Source organism: Notamacropus eugenii, chromosome 1, assembly GCF_028372415.1.
Source record: "Notamacropus eugenii isolate mMacEug1 chromosome 1, mMacEug1.pri_v2, whole genome shotgun sequence".
Lineage (NCBI taxonomy): Eukaryota > Metazoa > Chordata > Mammalia > Diprotodontia > Macropodidae > Notamacropus > Notamacropus eugenii.
In genome coordinates this window covers 453,934,404-453,953,694 of record NC_092872.1, presented here as the reverse complement: position 1 = coordinate 453,953,694, position 19,291 = coordinate 453,934,404, and the positions used below count along the sequence as shown (strand labels likewise).

The window sequence follows — 19,291 nt, the reverse complement described above, 5'->3', positions numbered from 1 at the left end:
TGTTACTGAGAACATGGTATCGAAAGAATGAATACTGGACTGAGTAGCTTTAGACAGTTCACCCCTCTTTGGAAGGAGATCTCTCTATCTTTAATCTCAAGAAATTAGATCTCTAAGGTCTTGTTTGGCCTAAAATCTTATGAGGGAACCAGTGGTAGGTCTTGAGAAATGACATGGTTAAAGTGCAAATTACCTGGCCTGAAAGACGAATTTTACTTTGCCATTCATTTTGGAATGATAATGAGATCGATTTTGTAAACTGGGCAAATTGGAGGACTGTCAAATTTTTCTTAAAAATATAAGAGACCCAAATAAAAAGTATATTGATTTTTAATGATAAATTTCAAAGATGAACACATACAACAGAATATTAGATCAACTCCTGATGAATAAAATAAGAGGCAGTGTGGTATGAAGGAAAGAGCCTTGGACTTAGAGTCAAAAGACCTAAATTCAAATCCTCATGTGACCATGGCCAAGTTATTTATCTTTTCTGAGCAGCAGAGTCAGATATTTGGGGCTGGGTTTGATGACTTCTGCTACCTTCCAGCTCTTTACAAGATTTGTGATTTTATCAGTAAAGGAAATTCCTCTACTAATGCCGTTGGCATCTTTTTCTGCAGTTTAATTTTGAGAGAGCCCTTTACAGCACTAAGAGATTAAGGGACTTGTTCATGATCACATAGCCTGTATGTATGAGGAGTGAGCCTTGAGATCTCTCTCCCTGCTAACCCCACAGGCAATTCTCTAGCCACTAGATTATGGCGGCTCTCCAGCGCCATGCCTGATAAGTAATTTATGATGTATAATTTAGACATCATTTTATATTTTGCAAGAGTTTTACAATCAGATTAGTTATTTCTTCAAACAATTTTATGAGGAAAGTTGTTACTATGCCCTGAAGACATGAAGGAAGTATATCCTCTTTCAGACTACCTATTTCTTGTGCGATAAGAATTGCTAAAGAGGAAGCCATCAAACAATCAATCTGTTCTACTCATCCAGAAAGTGGGTGCTTCCTGATTTATAAAAGTGAATTCGTATGCTTTTGTTAAAGATCTCGCTTAAATCTGAGAAGTGTACCCCTCTTCATTTTGTGTGATGACTTCTCCTCCTTTTTGGGGGCTGTATGAGTGCAGGCCTGGGAACTTCACCACAAAACCGAACTTTATACTAGCAATTTCATACTGCAGAACTCCTGGTTTGCGTTACTGTGGAAGCTTGCATTCCCTCCAGCACTGAACATCTGCAGGCTCGAAGCTCAGCCGTGCGCTCCAGGAGCTGGGAGGGTTTTATTTCGTCAGTGACACGGCTCTCCACGCGCGTCCTCGGACCTGCAGCCCCTCCTGGCTCCTTCTTAATGGGGGATCTGCTAAGTTGTCTTTTCTGCGAGAGCTGCTGCTGGCTCCTCCAGGAGACGGGGAGATGAGAAAGCTCACCTCGGAGGGAGCCCTCCTCCCCTGGCAGTTTTAGAGGCACTCATTTTCTTCTAAGACTTCGTGCCCTGGTTCAGGTTGGCAGTGTGCGGGCTCTGGGCACGTCCTTCCAGGGGGCCTCCAGGTGAAATACCCGGCTTGGGTAGGGGCAGGAGGGCGCCGGCTACCCTGGTGGGCTGCTCGGGACCATGGGATGTTCTGGAGAGTCACTCCTCCTCGCCCCCTGGTAAAGGCCGAACATGCCACGCGCGGGATGAGCAGGAGGGCGGACCGCCGCGGGACTCCCTGGCCCCGGGCAGGAAGACGCTCCACCTACGCCGGCTGGGCCAGCACAGCGAAAACCCCGGTTAGCGCGGCTTCGGAGTCACTCCGGGAGGCAGCCTCACTGGGAGAGAGAGCTTAGCCAGAGCCTTCCAGCTGTAAGGAAAGGGAGGGGGAGGAGTCAGGAGGGGTTCAGCCACACCCTCCTGGGGCCTGTCACTTTAAGGCAAAAAGGAATTCCTGAGCCCCGCCCCCTTCCCCAAACTCCGCTTTCGATTGGCTCATAGACATGCCAGTCGCGGGCGGAGGTTTCATCATCCCCCCGTATGGAGCTCTTCCATTGGCCCAGGCGCCGGCAGCTAGTAAATGGTGCTCAGAAAGGGGGAGGGGAGGAGGGTGTGAGAGCGAGCGCGAGCGCGGCCCGGGCGGGAGCGGGAGGGTGGTTGGTTTCGCAATCGCCTCTCGCTGTCCGCCGGTTCCAACTCCTCGAAATCAGGCGTCGGGGTCGCGCCGTAGCGGGGGCCTCGCTAGGTTCGCCTCAGGTGGAGGCCCCCTAGGTAAGGATCCGGCCCGGGCTGGGTTGAGGTGGCTTTGGGAGCCCGACGGGCTGGGTCGGGCTTGGTTGGACGCAGGAGGCCGCGGCGTAGCCGGGCGCTCGCGTGAGCGCGAAGCTACGAGGCCACCGGGGGCGCGCTCAGGGGCCGGGCCCGGGAAACGGGGACTGATCGTGGCGGGTCCCGAGCCCCGAACGCCGCCGCCGCCACTCGGGGAAGTCCCCGCGTGACCCGGGGTGTGGATGGCGCTGGGGGGTGGGGGGTGGGGGGAAGCGGCTCCGTGTGCAGCGTCTGATGCAACCTGCTGGCAACACCCACCCCCTGGTGCGGTGAGGTCATCCCTGGCCTTCACCCAGCGCCCAGGGAAGGGCGGGGCGGGAGGCCCGGCCCCTCTCCTCTGCCTTAGGGAGGAGACCCCTTCCCTCCCCTGCCCCCCGGCGGCCGCGTGGGGTGCGTGGCCTGGAATGAGGCCGGGAGGGGGAGGGGTGGTAAAGTTTGAGTCTATTGTTTACTTACCTGAGCGATCTTAGACTGGTCACTTCCTGGATCCCTGAGCGTCCTGCGTGCCTTGGAATCCTTGGGCTGCTGGTCTAAGCACTTATTAGGCTCTTTCGGTGTGCGCGGCTTAGGAGCTCAGGCCCGGAGACAACCCGGAAACCCCCGTGTACGGACGGGACGTAGACGGGATCAGCCGAGGGTCGTCAGCCCGGGAGGGGCACCAGCCTGGGAGGGGATTGAGAATGGCTTCCGCACTAGGTGGCATCCCGGAAGAGAGGTCCAGGCACGGGGGTGGGGAGCACGTCCGCGGGGCCGGAGTTCTCCCCATCTCCCGTGGCATAAATCCCTGCCTTGGGGTGTTCTGCAGCTTCTGGACTCCTCAGATTAGGGTCTGCTTTATATTCATTTAAAAATTGTTTTGGGGTACCAAATTCTCTTTCTGCGGTCCTTCCCCCACCATTGAGAAGGCCATGCATAAGATACATAGGATTGCAAAAGAAATAAATTTCATTGAAATAATTATCTTTTTTTTTAAGTCGTAAGCCTTAGGTTGAAAACCCGTGTTGTACTGACTGGACTTGGTAGAGTGTTGGGTTCAACGTGGTATTAACTGAGCCACCGTGGGCAAGTCACTTAACTTCTTCTGTCTTCTGTTTCCTCCTGCGTAAAATAGGAATAGTTACAGTACTTCCTTCCCGGCTTCTTTATGGGTCGGAAAGGTAATACACAAAAAGCATTGGAAGTGCTATGGAAATGTCAGCTATTTTCATTATTTCTTGTTGCTATTTTATTTTCCCCATGAGAGGGGCCTCAAGCCCAGGCCTGCTTTTTGTCTCCTTTCCCTTGCTTTCGCAGTTGGAGAAAACTGGGATAATCTTCACGGTTTTCCTACGCTGTTCCTACTCCTTCAGAATGGACCTCAGCCCTGCCTCCCCCTTCTCTCCCAGTCCGGCTGAACCTGACGGCCTTCACTTGTTCTTGCCCACGAGCCTGGAAACTGGCTTGGGTAGTCCAGGGTCCTAAGCTGTAAGAAGTGGAAGGGGTTCTTTAAGAGCACGAAGATCACCCCTGTCATTCAGCTGATGGGGAAACCTAGGATGGACCCAAAAGGGGAGGGGGCTTATTTGCCCAGTGTCACACTGGGAGTTAGTGGGTAAGCTGTTTCTCGACACCCAGGCTACTGGAGGTCCTCCTGGAGTGTCCAGTGAATCTGCTTCTTCCTCAGCAGAGCCACCTCCCTCTCCCCTGTGACTTCTCAGAGCTACCCCTGCCCCCAGTCAACTAGGCCCCCGGGAGCTAATTTCTGGCTGCCCTACAGTAATACTAGGAGAGAGTTTTGTTTCTCTCTTGTGTGGGAGGGGAATATCACTTCCTATCCTGCTGTAGGAGCACAACCCAATATTCTCTGTCAACACTTCCTCCCCCTGGGGAAATAGACCCCACCTCCTCTCTGGATTGGAGAAGTAGCCCATTCTCTTGCTGGCTGCTAGCTTTGACCTCTGGAGTGAAGTGCTAAATACTAGTTTGGAGATTAGCAGTAAGGGCATCTGGGGCTGGATGAACTCAATAAAAAGCTGAATTGTTCTTGCCAGAAATGCTTAATTTTTGGTTTGTTTGCGAAATGTGTGTTTGACAACCCAGACTTATAATATTGGCCCTTTGGGATCAAGTTTGTTTCTAAATATCAGGAAGGTGAACAGTATTATAAATTATTACCAAAAGGAAACATTTACAGTTTTACTGTCCATAATTTTTGCATGGTAAAGGTTTCAAAAGTGAACAGCAGTAAGTTTAGAAAAACTTGGGTTTTAATAGGCTGGTTGTAAAAGAATATCAGATGATAAAGATCTAAATTGAGATAAAGTAATATTCTTTTGTTTATGGGAATTCTAATTTCTTGCAGTTCACAAATTGGATATACAAGGTATTCATTGTGGATGATCATGTAACATTCTGAGAGTCAACTGGGAAAAGAGGTGGGTATGAAAATTTATCACAGCAGCACCTGTGAATTTGAAATGAACGTGAAGTAAATGAAAATGGTGAAGAAGTAATCACAGAGAGGGTGATGGAAACGTGGAGTTTTTTTTTTTTTTGAAGGAGGTATATTTTCTTCAGGGATACCCTATATATCCCACCAGGGGTAGGGTAAAAGAGGGGCATTTTGACTCCCAGACCCCTTCTCCCCCTTTACCTGAATATCCTGATCTTCATCCACTTTAGATACTTATGCACTTACCAGATGTTATTCAATTGTAGTTATTTGTAGATTTGCCCATTCCCTCTAACACACTAGCTCTGTGAGAGTAGGGACTTAAATAAGTTTTGAATCTCCAGTTCTCCAAACCCAGAAGCACTTAATAATTGTTAGAATCAAAACCAAATACATTTTTTTCTTGTTTTTCCACTTTTATAGGTGGACATTCTTTTTTTCCCCTTACTTGAGCATTATGTTTTGTTGTTATTTCAGTTGTTAGTTTTTTTCATATTTCCATAGCACTTCATTGAAAAAAAATACATTTTAGTAATACTGTTTGTCTTTACATCAGTCACTTCTCACCACTGCTTTTCTAGATTTAACTTTCCCTTGTGACAGGGGAAAAACAGTTTAGTCAAAGACATAAAGAGACATCTGATAATATATGCGATAACTTGTCGTCTATCATTGTCTCTCATGATAGTCCCCTGTCTTTCTGTGTTTTATTATGTCTTCTCTGGGACTTCCATTGGTTTTTCCATTACTTCAACTTCCTTTTAAGCATCTGTTCATTTACATTGTTATAATCACTGTGTATAATGTTCTCTGGGTTCTGCTTATTTTGTCTTGCATCAGTTCATGCAAATTTCACGTCTCTGAATTCTTCATTTTCATTATTTTTATTGCATATTAATACTTTATTACATTTGTATATTATAGTTTTTTCAGTCATTGCCCTAAAAGGTTGATTTTAGAATGTTTTAAACTCAGTTTCAGGAGCAAGTTAAAAAAAAAGTCCAGAAATACATGTGGCAAAATTTGGTTAGTTGTTCCAGCTGTACCACTTTGTGATTTTGGATTAGTTAATCTCTATGGGCATGTGGTTCTCTCTTGTGAAATTAAAAGTTGAGCTAGTGGACTTATAAGGTCCTTTTGACTTTGGAGTAAGTTCTGAGAAGCATATATAATTACTTGAATCTGAATTAGAAAACAGTGTTTAAAAGAACTGTTTTTGAATTTTTAATATTGTCTGTATTATAAACTAAGTTATGGATACTAGTGGATCAGACTTTTAAAAGTCTATATGTCTTGTTTGAGTTTTCATTCATTCTGAGAGTTCAATTTATTGATACTACTTTTCCTCAAATTCTTGGTGATGCACCACAAATCATGTCAATTAATTTTACCCAGGTCATATTGAGGCAAGATTTATCAATTTTTTTATGTCCTCTGTTTTCCACATTATTGTAATTTTCCCTTGTATCCTTCCACCTCCCAGAGGGCATTCTCTACGGTAATATTTTTTAAAAACAAAAAAAGAAAGAAAAAATAAAAAAATCAGCACAACTGATCACTACGTTGAAAGTCTGAAAATGTGCAGTGTGCAACACCTGTAGACTTCTCAGTCCACAAAGAGGTGGGTTGGGGAGAGGGTGTGTCCTTTCATCATAGCTCCTCAGAGGTTTATTTTTTTTAATATTATGAGTTTGGTTCATTCTTAAAGTAGATCCTGTGATCCTCGTAAAATACTTTCTTACTGTAAACAAAATTGAAAAAATCATTTTTTTTACATCTACATTGTTACCTTAGAGGCATTTTTCAGAGTTTTGAGGAAATCTCTGGCTCTTGATGGTATTGTAAGGAGAGGTATGTCATTTGCCTAGTTTTTCCTAACCACGTATCTGTAAAGCCACGCAAAGATATGCAACTTAATTATTCAGATCTTTTTGTCATAAAGGATTTTAGAACACTTTATAAATATCAATTCAGTTTCTTTCTCCCAAGAGGTAAGTATCTGGTGGTAAACAAAGGTCACACTTATGAATCATTGGTACAGCCATAAGCAGGGCCCTAGAGAGCTGACATCTGAGTTGCATTCCTTGTTCTTAGATTGCTTTGCCTTGTCAAAATAGCATTAAATACACCTCTTAGCTGCATAAATTGCTTAAAGACCATTTTCAGTAGGTTATTAAAAATGGGGGTATGTGGAAGATGGGTTCCTCAAGGTGCCCAAGTTGTACAACTCCCTGTAAATAGTGGGAAGCAAATAGTAGCACTAATATAAATAATATTTAGTCCTACCTACTTTGAAACTTGTTCTGGAAGGGATAAACCTGGGGCACATGGACAGTCAGAGTTGTATAATGCTATAAACATAAACTGAAAAAGAGGATGATTCATTGGGAAAGATGGTGAACTGAGTAGAAAGAGGAGCTGCCACACTCTAGAAAAACAGACAAGAGGTGGTCCAAAGATCTTTGTTTTTGGAAGTCTTCTATTATCTGCTCTCAGAATATTACAAACTTTGTGGAGTGTACATTTCAGTAACACTGTCTTAAATTAAAATGAAGCTGCTTTAAAAAAGTTGCTAGAAAAGATTTTGCTTGTCACTTACCTTGATTCTGGGAGGCCTTGAATCTAAGTGTGCAGGCCTTTGTTAAGGTAAAAACAATTTGAGGAAACCTTGAATTTTAACTGGGTTAGAAAAAAAGGATGAATTACTTAGGCATCTCCCAAATCAAATTAGGATAGATTGAAAACTTAAATTTTTACATCTTTGCTTTAGCTTGTATTAGTGTTGTTATTTCTTTTCATTATTGTATAAAAATACTCTAAGCCTTCAGTGTGATGCTGATTTGGAAGCAGTGGTTGAAATTGAGAGTTATGACTCAATAAGAATGTTGGCGGGAATTTGCAGTTTTCAGATCCAGTTTTAATCTGAAGCGTTTCCAAATGCTTCACACTTGAAATGATTCTTATGAAAGGGATAAAGGCACCACCCTGCTTCCAGTAGGCTGAGCTTGGGGTAGTAACTAGTCAAATGTGAACCTAGTGTTTCCTATTGTGTTCACTGCATACACTTGAAGTGCTGATTTTTCTGTCCAGTACATAAATAATAAAATGTTTGAAAAGATGCTGAAATATAAACCTAGGGTTTTAGTGTATCTCTTTGACTTAATGGTAATGATTTGTCCATAAACATAACTCTTTTGCCTAAAAGGCTGAGGCTGAATGACAGTGTGATCCATCTAGAATTTTCCTCAGTGGTAACCTTATGTTTTCTTAAGTATAGTATGTCTATGAGGCTTACTGCTAATAGTTGATTAATTTGTAAATGTTATCAGGAGAGGCATCTGGTTTAACCATTTTAGACACATGCACTTTTTCAGGGTAGATTATTATAAAATAGACTCTTATAATCCTTTGCTATATAGTATGTGGAAAATTAATTTTGATGTACTTTACTTGGTGTGTGCTTTTAATTAAATGAATTAAATATCTTTAGGAACTCTGTCCTTACCTGTGGCTAAGATTACCTACTTGATGATATTTTAGTCCAGATTTTTAGTGTCTTTATTTTTTTAGCCATATCAGTGATTTCATTGGTGTACTGAGCTCCAGGTGGAGATTTTTTGCCCATGTCAGTGGGCACCTGGTCTTCAACTTTAAATCTTAGAGAAGGTAGTCTGGGACGCTGAGAGAAGTGAGTTAATTGCCAAGGGTCCCATCGAGGTGGGACATGAATTCAGATCTCCCTGACTCCAAGATCAGCTCTCTAGCTCTATTATACAATTCTGCTTCTCTCTTTAGTGTTACATTTCTGTTTTTTATATTCTAACCAGAGATATATTTTCCATGTCTCCTTCTTCTTTAGCATGATGCCTATACGTATGGATCATTACGAATCTGTTGAGTCTAGCTCAAAAACCTTTTGGTGCCCTCCAAAATAGAGGAAGCTGAGTTTGGAGTGTAGGGAGCTGTGATTAGAAATAATCACAAACTGTTAAAGTTGAAGGAAGAGGCCTTAGAAATCTTTTAGCCCAACTCCCTTCTTTATACATAGGAGAACTTGGGCCTGAAGGCCTGAAGTCATTTATGAAGCAACCCTCCGGATACCTTTCCCTTCCCCCACAATCTAGGACTCACTGGGGCCTTTGCCATCTCCAGGCTGGACCCAGGTTGGCTCCAGTCAGATATTTGAGGGAGTACCAAATGTAACTGATGAATAAAATAGCCAACGGCCAATAATTAGATGACCTTTGTGTAGAAAAGGTGGTCCTAGGAAAGAACATTATATCGAAAGGATATAAAAAGATCCAACTAAGATTTTTTTCACTCCACATTGAACAAATAAGTAATAGTGTTACATGGCTGCAGGGATAACTTAAGTTAATATTAGACAATCTCCTTATAACTGGAAGAAAAGTTAGGCAATGTAATAAATTGTCTAGGGAGGTTGTGAAATGACTATTACTGGAGATTCTGAGTGCTGAACTAGACGTCCATCAGGGATGGTTTTTTGGAGAAATGCAATCTGTCCTCCCGTAGTACTGGAGCTGGAAAGGATGACCCATTAAATAATCCTTCCAAATTAAATGATTTGAGACTTCTGAAACATCTAAAAAGTTGGCAGTTCTACCATAGACTTTTTTCCAGTACAAAAACAATGTTGGATAGACCATTGCTAAGCTTATGTTAAATAATCAAGTCAAGTGCAAAGTCTCTTTTAAACCTGTTATTTAAAATGTTTAATAATGTTTTTTTTCTCCTAGGTACATGAGAAGATTTCTTGGCAGTTGACTGTGGAAACTGTTGGTCACTTGTATCTTCTTCACCCCTTCTTCTGCTCTCCTCCCCACCATTTCTAACTCTGCTGTGGTTAAAAAAGAGTCTGTCCAAATGAGCAAGACATCCCAACAGAGCAGTACTGCAGGAGCAAATGGAATAAGTGTTATTCATACACAGGCACATGCCAGTGGTTTGCAGCAGGTTCCTCAGGTGGTGCCAGTCAGCCCTGGGGGAGGAGGCAAAGCTGCACCTCCCAGCAAGCAGAGCAAAAAGAGTTCATCTATGGATAGGAACAGTGATGAGTATCGGCAGCGAAGGGAACGGAACAACATGGCAGTGAAAAAGAGTCGGTTAAAAAGCAAGCAGAAAGCCCAGGATACCTTGCAGAGGGTCAACCAGCTTAAAGAAGAGAATGAACGCTTGGAAGCAAAAATCAAACTGCTGACTAAGGAATTAAGTGTACTTAAAGATTTGTTTCTTGAGCATGCACACAATCTGGCAGACAACGTACAACCTATGAGCACTGAAAGCACTACAACAAATCCTGATAACACAGTTCAGTAGAGTTGTTGTTTCACAGTCTTGGGGAATTGAACTTTAGGAGGTGTGACTTACACCACTCACATTAGTATCAAAGCTGATCTGTTTTAATATTTAAAGATCCTTTTTGGGATATTTTCTAGGTTAAGCACTGAAGATTTGGTTAGCCTAAAATGTTAACTTGTTTGTCTGTTTTGAAGTAATAAGTTGCTTTTTATCAAAAGTTAGATAATTTTTTGAAAGATATAAAAATCTCAGAACTTGATATTATTGCTAAGACTTGGATTTCCCCAGAAATGCTCATTATCTTTTTTGGCATGGAGAAATAGGAGTATACCAGCAAGTGGCAAATTGGGCAGAAGTTTGTTGGATTTAATGGACGAAGAGAATTGGATGAAAAAAATTAATGTTAAATATTCTTTTAAAAATCTGTACACTGTAACATAAATTGGCTGTTTAGGGACAGATCATTTTGTAATGTGAAGGTTATAAATACATTGTTTTAACATAATTAGAAGTTTTTCCCTAGTTGGCATAAATTGCTTCTCAATAGTATGGTTCAGCAGTGATGGCTAAATTATAAACAGGGGATTATAAATGTGTTATGTAATGAATTGAAATTGGCATACCAAAACTAAATGGCTAAGGGGGCAAGTGGATTAATATTTATTCTTATAATCCTCAATATCAGTGAAATTTTTAGAATTCTCCTTTCAGGTTTTCTGGGATTATAGGGCTATATGAAAAAAAATCAGGAATGTTTCGCTAACTCAGAAAAACCAGAAGTGTCTCTAAGTTTCAAAGAATCGTTAAAATAGATGTTTTTTGGCTACATATATTGAAAAGTACTTTCCATAGTGTATTAGCAGCCTGGTTAGTATTTGGTTCAAGAGGTAGTTTTACTGAAAAGGAAATTTTTCTTAGGTCACAATTTTATAAGGGGGCAAAAGATTGATTACTCAAAAATATGTAGATGATTTCATACTTTTCCTGAAAATACAATGGTAATACACCATTAAGATGAGTCTTAAAAAGATAAACTAACATGTCAATCCCTTTTAACTTATTTCATCGTTTGTAATATCAGCCTGGCATATTTCTTGTCTGGTCATCGCAGTATACTCTCCCAAATATTTTTGTATCATTTACTTCCATTCATTAACTTTTAAGCTTGTTTGCCCTTTAAACATTTAGAAAGAGTATGTTGGTGAAAAAGTTGTTAGGATGCTGATAGAGAAAGTACAAAATTATTTTGTGATTAAAAATATCAAAGGGAAGCTCTAGAGACTATTCCATTTAATAGTAGCAGTTTAAAAGACTTTCTTAACATTTTTTTTGGCTCTACTTTATCTTATCTATTTTACTTTGTAATTTTACATGGACCTGGCTTCCTTACCATTTAGTAAAATTCATCCGCTCTGTTGAGGAAAGGAAGCCGGACTGACCAACAGGTAAATCTGTTTGCTTCTGTCTGCTTCCTTGTTTCTAGCTGTAGTACAGTGCTTCATACCAGTATAATTAAGACATTTGAGGGAAGTAGGAGTGCCTTTTATTTAATGAGTGGAATACTTTGCAGTGGAACCTGTGGAGGTTTTGAATAGGGTGATAAAAACTCCTCTTTCTTGGCATCTAAGCCATTTACTTGTCAGGATAGCTCTCTGGATTAGGGGAAGGGAGAGACTAGAAACCCTATGGGATAAAATTGCTGATTAAGATTTGGTATATAATGTCAAATTTGAGCTAATTTGCATCTTGTATTAGACTCAGTAGTTGGAATTGTGATAAGTAACATTGGGCTTGCTTATTGGAATAGGATGGGAGTTAGCTAAAGTCTTTCTAGTTGTAGGTCTATTTGTGAAAATAGTAGGTCTTTTTATGAATGATTGGACCTTTCTTGGAAAGGTATTGACTTCGTATGGAGCAAGGAAAGAGTATGGGGGTTTTTGTAAGGACCAGTTCATTGTGTTGGCTTGAAATGTTTAACTACCTGTTAGAGCTAATAGAGGTTTTGATTAACTAGGTCACCCCATATAAGTCTTTAGAAGCAGATTGAAGCTGGATCATCTCACTCATACTTTAAAATGAGTTTCATAACTGGTGACATCAGGTGACTTACTGTCAAGCACATACAGTTCTAGACTTTTTTTTCTCCTATATAATTTGCTGAAAAACACATCCATCATAGAAACACAGAATGATAGCTTATAGAAATGTAGTCACATCCCCTTATGGTATAGATAAGGAAACTAAGGTACAGAAAGGTTGTGACTTGCTCAAGATCACGTGACAAATTAGTGACTGACCTAAGACTAGTATGCAGATCTCCTGACTTCCAGTCTTTGTCCTGTGTTAATAACCTCATCAGACTTGATACATTTTTCAGTGATCCAATGGGGATTTATGGGTGCTCTCGGGGATGGTAGATGTGTGTTAAGTATTTTAAAATCAGCTAAAATATAACTTGAAACTATTTCTTAAGTGGATTCAAGCCTTCATGCTTGACAAGCTAAGTAAATTACAAAGTTTTAGTTTAAGATATAATAGAGACATATTTCATAGTACACAAAAGTAGAGGTATACCTGTAATACCTTAATATGCTGGGTTGGAATGAGGGCTTTGGTTTTTAGTAGAATAGCAGATAAGTACATAATTTCAAAGGAAAACCAAATGTTGGAAAATGACAAAAGTTGAGAGCTGCTGAGATTATCAAGTCCCTGTGTGTTCTTAGCGCTGCCCTAAAGCCACAGAATTTGATTTGTGAGTTAAGCCGTTCTTTTGGCCAATGTTCTGAGTCTACATAAACTGGTGGGCTGGTGGTCTTCAATTTATGTTTTAATCTTCTGTGCTTTTGAGGTTATCAGTTTCTGAATTGAAAGAACTTCAGAGTGCAAGATTTCATCATAAAAACTTCCTATTGCATAGATTGGGTCTGTTTTGTTAACTTAATGTTAGAACAAGAGCTCAGGTACTCTAGAAGGCATGCCAACAAAATGGAACCATGTTCTAGATAACCAGGGTTTAGAAAATTTGGAAACTGACATAAATTGGAAGTGTGTGTGCAATTTAAAGCACTTCGGCTTTCTCTGTTGTCTTTAGCAGGCCTAAAATATTTAACCTAAACCAGATAGTGCTCAGAGTACTCCAAACTGCCTTAGAAATAGAGAAACTGGTTTTTATGTTGAATTGACAGAAGCTGGGGAGAAGACAGACCACGTTGTGGCCGGTAGCTCTGCCTCTCAGGAAAATAAAGTGTACCAACTTGTTCTTTCTATTCCTGGCTTTTCTCAGTTTGTGAGATTTCTATTTTTTTAATAAAATTTGATTTCTTCCAATGAATTTGAAATAAAAATCTTTGGAACAGTGGCATCAATTTGCATTTTTACTTAAAAAGATTATATACACAAGACTTTTTTGTATAATGAACAAATTGGATGAATGAAAGTTGGGAGACCTGTTATTCAGACTTTGAAATGTTTTTGTCTCTGGTGGGATCTAGATTTTAATTATCTGGGGGGTAATTTCATGTAGTATTTGGTGAAAATAAAGTTTTATTTTTGGTTGTTTAGATATCACCTCTTAATTAAGAGTTATCCTATATGTAGAATTAGGAAAGCGGTCATTGGATTTTGCTGATTAGACAAATAACCTTGTTTCCTTCCTAGTGAAGGGAAAAGATTCATTCATGTTTATCTTAATTCTAATCTTACCAAGCATTTTTCAAGAGTTATAAAAATGGAATTTTCCTAAATAATTTCAGAATTGGACTTGTGTTTGAAAGACTAATTTAGCTGGACACTCCTAAGCGTCAGACTTAGCCTTTCAGTCTCTCTTACACTTGCCACTTGTCCTCACCAGGACATTCAGGTTTTGAAGTGGTAACATTTTTAAAGTAATAGACGTACAGCATTTTGTTTATAAGAGAGTGAATGGAGTTTAATGTTAAGAGGAAATAAGGTCAGAATATTTTTTACTCTTATATTTCAAACATAAAATGCGTTGGAAGTAATCCCTACTTTATCTGCCACATAAATGAAAACAATGAACTTAGACTTAGGGTGTACTTTGTCCCTTTTGTTTTTGTAATTTAGTTGCAGGGCAGTATTGAATAACGTGGAATCTTAGGAGTGTTACTTGGCACCTAATTCTTGGATGGGGCTGCATCTTTGGAGTAGACTGACCCCTGCTACTGTTTTCAGTTTGTGTTCATCACCTGAGTAGTTGTGTATTTTGTATCAACAAGAATGACAGGGATCTTCAAGGTTAATTGCTACAAGATGCAGTACACTGAGTTTCAATGATATACCCATCTGCTGCTTTTAAGTGCAGAGATTTAACCATGGAACCTTCTTGTGATTGGTGGTTCACTGCAAGGTGAGTAAAAGTGAAAATATCTGAAGGAAGAGAAATGCCTTAAGACAGCTGGATGTGAGAACTGGTGGCCATGAGTGGAGGTTATGGTGATTGGGCTGGCCTGTAGATGCTTCTTCCTGTATCTAACAAATATGGAATTTTTCCGGTGCAGCCATAGTCTATACTTAACCTTGAAGGAATAAACTTAGACTTTGCCCTACTGGTGTTTGAAAGGGCTGTACTCACATCTTTACCTTACCCTCACAAAAAGTGGGGAAGAATCATAGCTTTAGTGATAAAAGGACCCTTGAAACCATTTAGTCCAATTTCCTCATTTACATTTGAGGAAACTAAGCCCCAGAGAGGTTAAGCGGTCAGTCCTAGGTCAGTCACACAAGTAATAAATTGGCAGAGGCAGATTTTAAACTCAGATCCTGTGACTCCAACTCAGCTTTCCATTGTATGACGTATTGCCTCTCCCTTTCTGGCTCAAGTCAAATGGATCAGATTTCTCAGCAATATGAATTCTAAAGTGCATGTATATAAAATTTCTCAATTAAAAAAGTAGTTGAAGTTACAGAAGTGAGCATTAAGATGAAATGTAACGATGAGACTCTTCTATAGTTGTTAGTGGCTTCTCCTTGACAGAAGTATAATGGTGTTTCCCACTAAAGGCTGATTAGTGATGATTCCTTGTCTTAACTCTTGGTCTGCTTTACATCTTCCTCTCAACTTCCAAACAGCACCTAATACTGCTATTTTTGTTTAGTGAAATCATTAGCTAAAAGCTATCAGTTGCAAAATGAACACTGTAGTGTTTACTTCTAAGAAGGCGTTAGAAAGATCATTGAACATCAAAGAACATTGAATCATTGAGTCAGAAAATCTGTGACATGAGCAAGTCACTGAAACTAGGAGACTGTTTCAACATTGTGAATGCCTTGAGAACAAGCGACTGTGTTTGCCTCCTTTTGTATCCCTAACGTTTAGCACTGTGCCTGGCACCAGTAGGCACTTCATAAATGTTTATTGATTGATCAATCAATTGTTCAGTCATGTCTGATTCTTCATAACCCCATTGGTCGTAGTATGCCAGGATTTTCTATGCTCCATTATCGCCTGAAATCTGTCCAAGTTCATTCCTTCTATCCATACAGTCATTAGTCTACCTATCGTTGCTTCTAACTATCCATATCTCATCCTCTGCTGTCTCCTTTTTTTGCCTTCAATCATTCCCAACATCAGGATCTTTTCAAATCAGTCCTTTCTTAAACTCATTTGTGGCCAAAGTATTTAAGCTCAGCTTCTGTATTTGACCTTTAGTGAGTAGTCTAAATTAATTTCTTCAAGTATCAACTGATTTGATCTTGATGTCTAAGGGACTCAAAAGTCTTCTCCAGCACCGTAATTCCTAAGTGTCAATTCTGTGGTGCTCACCTCTCCTTATAATCCAACTTTCACAAGCCTACATTCCTCCTGGAAAAATGATTGTTTTGACTACATGGACCTTTATGGATGTCTTTATTTTTAGTACACTGTCCAGTTATGCCATAGCTTTCCTTCCAAGGAGGAAGTGGCTTTTAATTCTGTGGCTACAGCCACCATCTGCAATGATCTTTGACTCCAAGAATATAAAATCTGACACTGCTGCTATTTCTTCTCCCTCTATTTGCCAGAAAGTGATGGGACCAAATGTCAAGATCTTAGTTCTTTTTTTTTTATGTTAAGCTTAAAGTCAGCTTTTATACTGTCAGCTTCCACCCTAGTCAAGAAGCTTCTTAATTTACTTTCTGCCATCAGAGTGGTATTGTTTGTATAGCTGAGATTGTTGATATTTCTCCCGGTAACCTTAATTCTGGCTTTTGATTCATCCAGCTTGGCATTTCACACTATGTGCTCTGCATATATATGTTAAAGTGACAGTATACAACCTCGTATTCCTTTTCCCATCTTAAACCAGTCAGTTCCATATTTGCTTCTAACTGTTGCTTTATGGCCTGCATGTAAGTTTTTCAGGAGATAAGATGATCTGATACTCCTGTCTCTGAGAATTTGCCACATTTTGTTATGATCCGTGTGGATCATATGTCAAATGCATAGTGTAGTAATTGAAGCAGTAGATGTTTTTCTGGAACTCCTTTGCTTTCTCTATAATTCAGCAAATATTGGCAATTTGGTCACTAGTTCCTCTGCTTCTTTGAAAACCAGTTCACTTTTCTGCTAATTCTTGGTCCTCATATTGTCAAAGTCTAGTTTACAGAGTCTTAAGCATAACCTTGATTTAACATTTCTAAAATAATCCTTGAGCCACCTGTTATACAGGGTTGCTGATGAACATTGTGTTACCACGAGTTTGAATCACACTTGAGACATAATAGATGGGGTGACCATAAGCAAATCACTTCACTCCCAGAGCTTTGGTTTTCTCATCTTTGAAAATGGGAACAACACTTGTAACTTTGCTTCTGTTTTCTCTGCTAGTGATAGTAATCTTTAGGGTAGAAAGGGCAGAGATGACTATCAGGGAGTGAATGCCTTAGCACTGATGTCACATAGAAAGGGATAGGGGTGTGTGGGTGGTGGTGATACTCTGGAGTGCTTCATGGGAGTTTGACATCTCTGCCTTAGGGAGACAGTAAAAACTAGGTACCATTAGTGAGTTTTAAGTCAGAAGAACATCTTAGGGGTACCAAAAGAGCTGGTGTGTATGATTGTTGTGGCACTGTACTGCTGACAATCTTTAAAACAGTGTGGCAGAGAATCAACAATTAAGTGCCTACTCAGTGCCAGGTACTGTGCCAAGTGTTGGGAATACAAACAGACTGGGCTAGAGAAATGCAAATATCCCAAAACATTTCTGAAAGTATATTTTTTTATGTTACTTTCCCCTCCACCCAGCTTCTCCCCAGAGAACCTTGCCTTGTAACAATTAAAAAGATAGTTTGGTGAAACTAATCAATAGATTCTGACAGCGTATCTACCCTCTTCCACAGCCCCTCACCTCTACAACAAGAAGAAAAGTGACTTCTCATTTTTTTGGTACCAGGCTTGATCACGGTAATTGCACAAAGTTTAGTTTTATTTTGTTGCTGCTGTTTTTAAATAGTATTTTTATTATGAACCTTAAACTCATAACAAACAGGAATATTTCCTTATAAAGACAAAAAGATGCATTGCATATGAAAATTTATAATTTACAGCCTTTTAAAAGTATACATTAATTTTAACATGGTAGTGCCCACGCTGCCCTGTTTGTGTCCCCTTCTGAATTCTGTGTGTTCTCCTGTGAGTATTTTTCTTCATTTCAATGTTTTGCACCATCACTCTCAATTTGCCTTCTCATTGCTTTCATCTTCCCTCTGAAAATGTCTCATTTTGTCCTAACAGTCTATCCCCTCTGCCAAAGGTGGAAAGTATGCTTGATTATCAGTAGTAATGATTGGTCTTTGCATTCATCAGAGTTCTTCAGTCTTTCCAGTGTTAGTCATTGTATAAGTTGTTCTGGTTTATTTTATTCTCTTTTCAGTTCTTTGCTAAAACAAAAAGTGCTGGTACAAAGATATTTGTATTTATGGCTCCTTTTCTTCTTTGTTGTCTGGAGAGAAGCCTAGCAGAAGCATAAAATGCTTGATGCACACCAAAGAAAGAGATTGAAGGCTTCAACCTTGAATCCAGAGGTAAAATTGAACCAATGGATGAAGGCAATACCTTAGTCTCCTCTAGACTGGTGGATGGCGCAGCGGATAGAATTCTAGGCTTGTAGTCAGGAAGACTGGAGGTCAAATTGGGCTTTAGGCATTTAGCTGTGTGATCTAGGGCAAATTACTTAACCTCGGTCAGCCTGAGTTTCAGCTCGGGATCGTTGTGAGGACCAAATGCGCTAATATTTGTAAAGTGCTTAGCACAGTGCCTGCAACTTCGGCATTTATGCCTGTTAGCTAAGTGGGTGGCTCAGTGACACAGTGAATAGAATGCTGGGCCTGGGGTCAGGAAGATTCCTCCACTTACTAGCTGTGTGACCCTGGACAAGTCACTGTAACCATATTTACCTCAGTTTCCTCATTTGTAAAATGAGCTGGAGAAGGAAATGGCAAAGCACTCCAATGTATTGCCAGAAAAAAAAACACAACCAGATGGGGTCAGGAAGAGTGGGACGTGGCTGAAGTGACTAAACAACAACAAAAATAGTATCCCAAGCTCAAAGCTGGATGGGAAGAACATATTTAAAACAATTCACACCTATGGAGTACAAATCGCCGTACAGTTTCAGAACTATAAAATGGTCCGTGACATATTTGGAAAGTATTTTTTTACAAAATCCATCCATGATTAAAAAAAACTTTTCAATGAACAAAAACTTTTCTCTTTCCCTCTCCCTTGAAAAAGAAAAAAAATTGAATTGAAAAAGAAAGAAAAACAAAACCCTTGCGACAAGTATATAGAGTCAAGCAAAACAAATTCACACACTGGTCACAACTAAAAAAACGTGTCTCAGTTCACACACTGGGTCAGTTCCCTTCTCTGTTAGGAGGTGGGTAGCATGTTCTACCATGAGTCTTCTGGAATTGTGGTTTTATGTTCTTTCCATTTATACTATAGCCATCGTGCTCATTTTTCTTTCTGGTCCAGCTTACTTCACTTTGCATCACTAGTCATCTCATGCTTCTTTGGATTCTTCATTTTAATTTCTTTTAATACAGTAATATTCCTTTACATTCATGTACAATAATTTGTTTAGCTCTTCCTTAGTTGATGAGCACTGCCTTTGTAGTAGCAAAGACCTGGAAGCAGTAGATGTCCATTGACTGGGAAATGGCTAAACACATTGTAGTACGTAAATGTAAAAAAATATTACCACACTGTAAGAAATGAATTTGAAGAATGC

The 19,291-nt window shown here is 40.1% G+C and overlaps 1 protein-coding gene and 1 long non-coding RNA gene across 3 annotated transcripts; one reads left to right on the top strand and one right to left on the bottom strand.

Annotated features, from left to right (window-relative positions):
• Positions 1-312: 312 nt before the first annotated feature.
• LOC140519215 (uncharacterized) lies at positions 313-3,096 on the bottom strand. Its single transcript, XR_011972127.1, has 2 exons — positions 2,768-3,096; positions 313-1,853 (listed from the first exon to the last, which is right to left on the bottom strand). It is a non-coding gene; the product is annotated as an uncharacterized lncRNA (long non-coding RNA).
• On the top strand, positions 2,117-13,422 carry CEBPG (CCAAT enhancer binding protein gamma). Of its 2 annotated transcripts, none has more exons than XM_072632034.1 (3): positions 2,117-2,254; positions 4,653-4,725; positions 9,500-13,422. In XM_072632034.1, the coding sequence occupies exon 3, from the start codon at positions 9,627-9,629 to the stop codon at positions 10,077-10,079; it is 453 nt and encodes a 150-aa protein (XP_072488135.1). In that variant the 5' UTR covers positions 2,117-2,254; positions 4,653-4,725; positions 9,500-9,626; the 3' UTR covers positions 10,080-13,422. The 2 variants fall into 2 exon arrangements, with proteins under 2 accessions (XP_072488135.1, XP_072488136.1); XM_072632035.1 differs by lacking the exon at positions 2,117-2,254 and adding an exon at positions 2,896-2,915.
• Positions 13,423-19,291: the final 5,869 nt, after the last annotated feature.

Bases quoted from the DNA above. Each gene is read 5' to 3' on its own strand.
- CEBPG (XM_072632034.1), top strand. From the start codon at position 9,627: ATGAGCAAGACATCCCAACAGAGCAGTACTGCAGGAGCAAATGGAATA.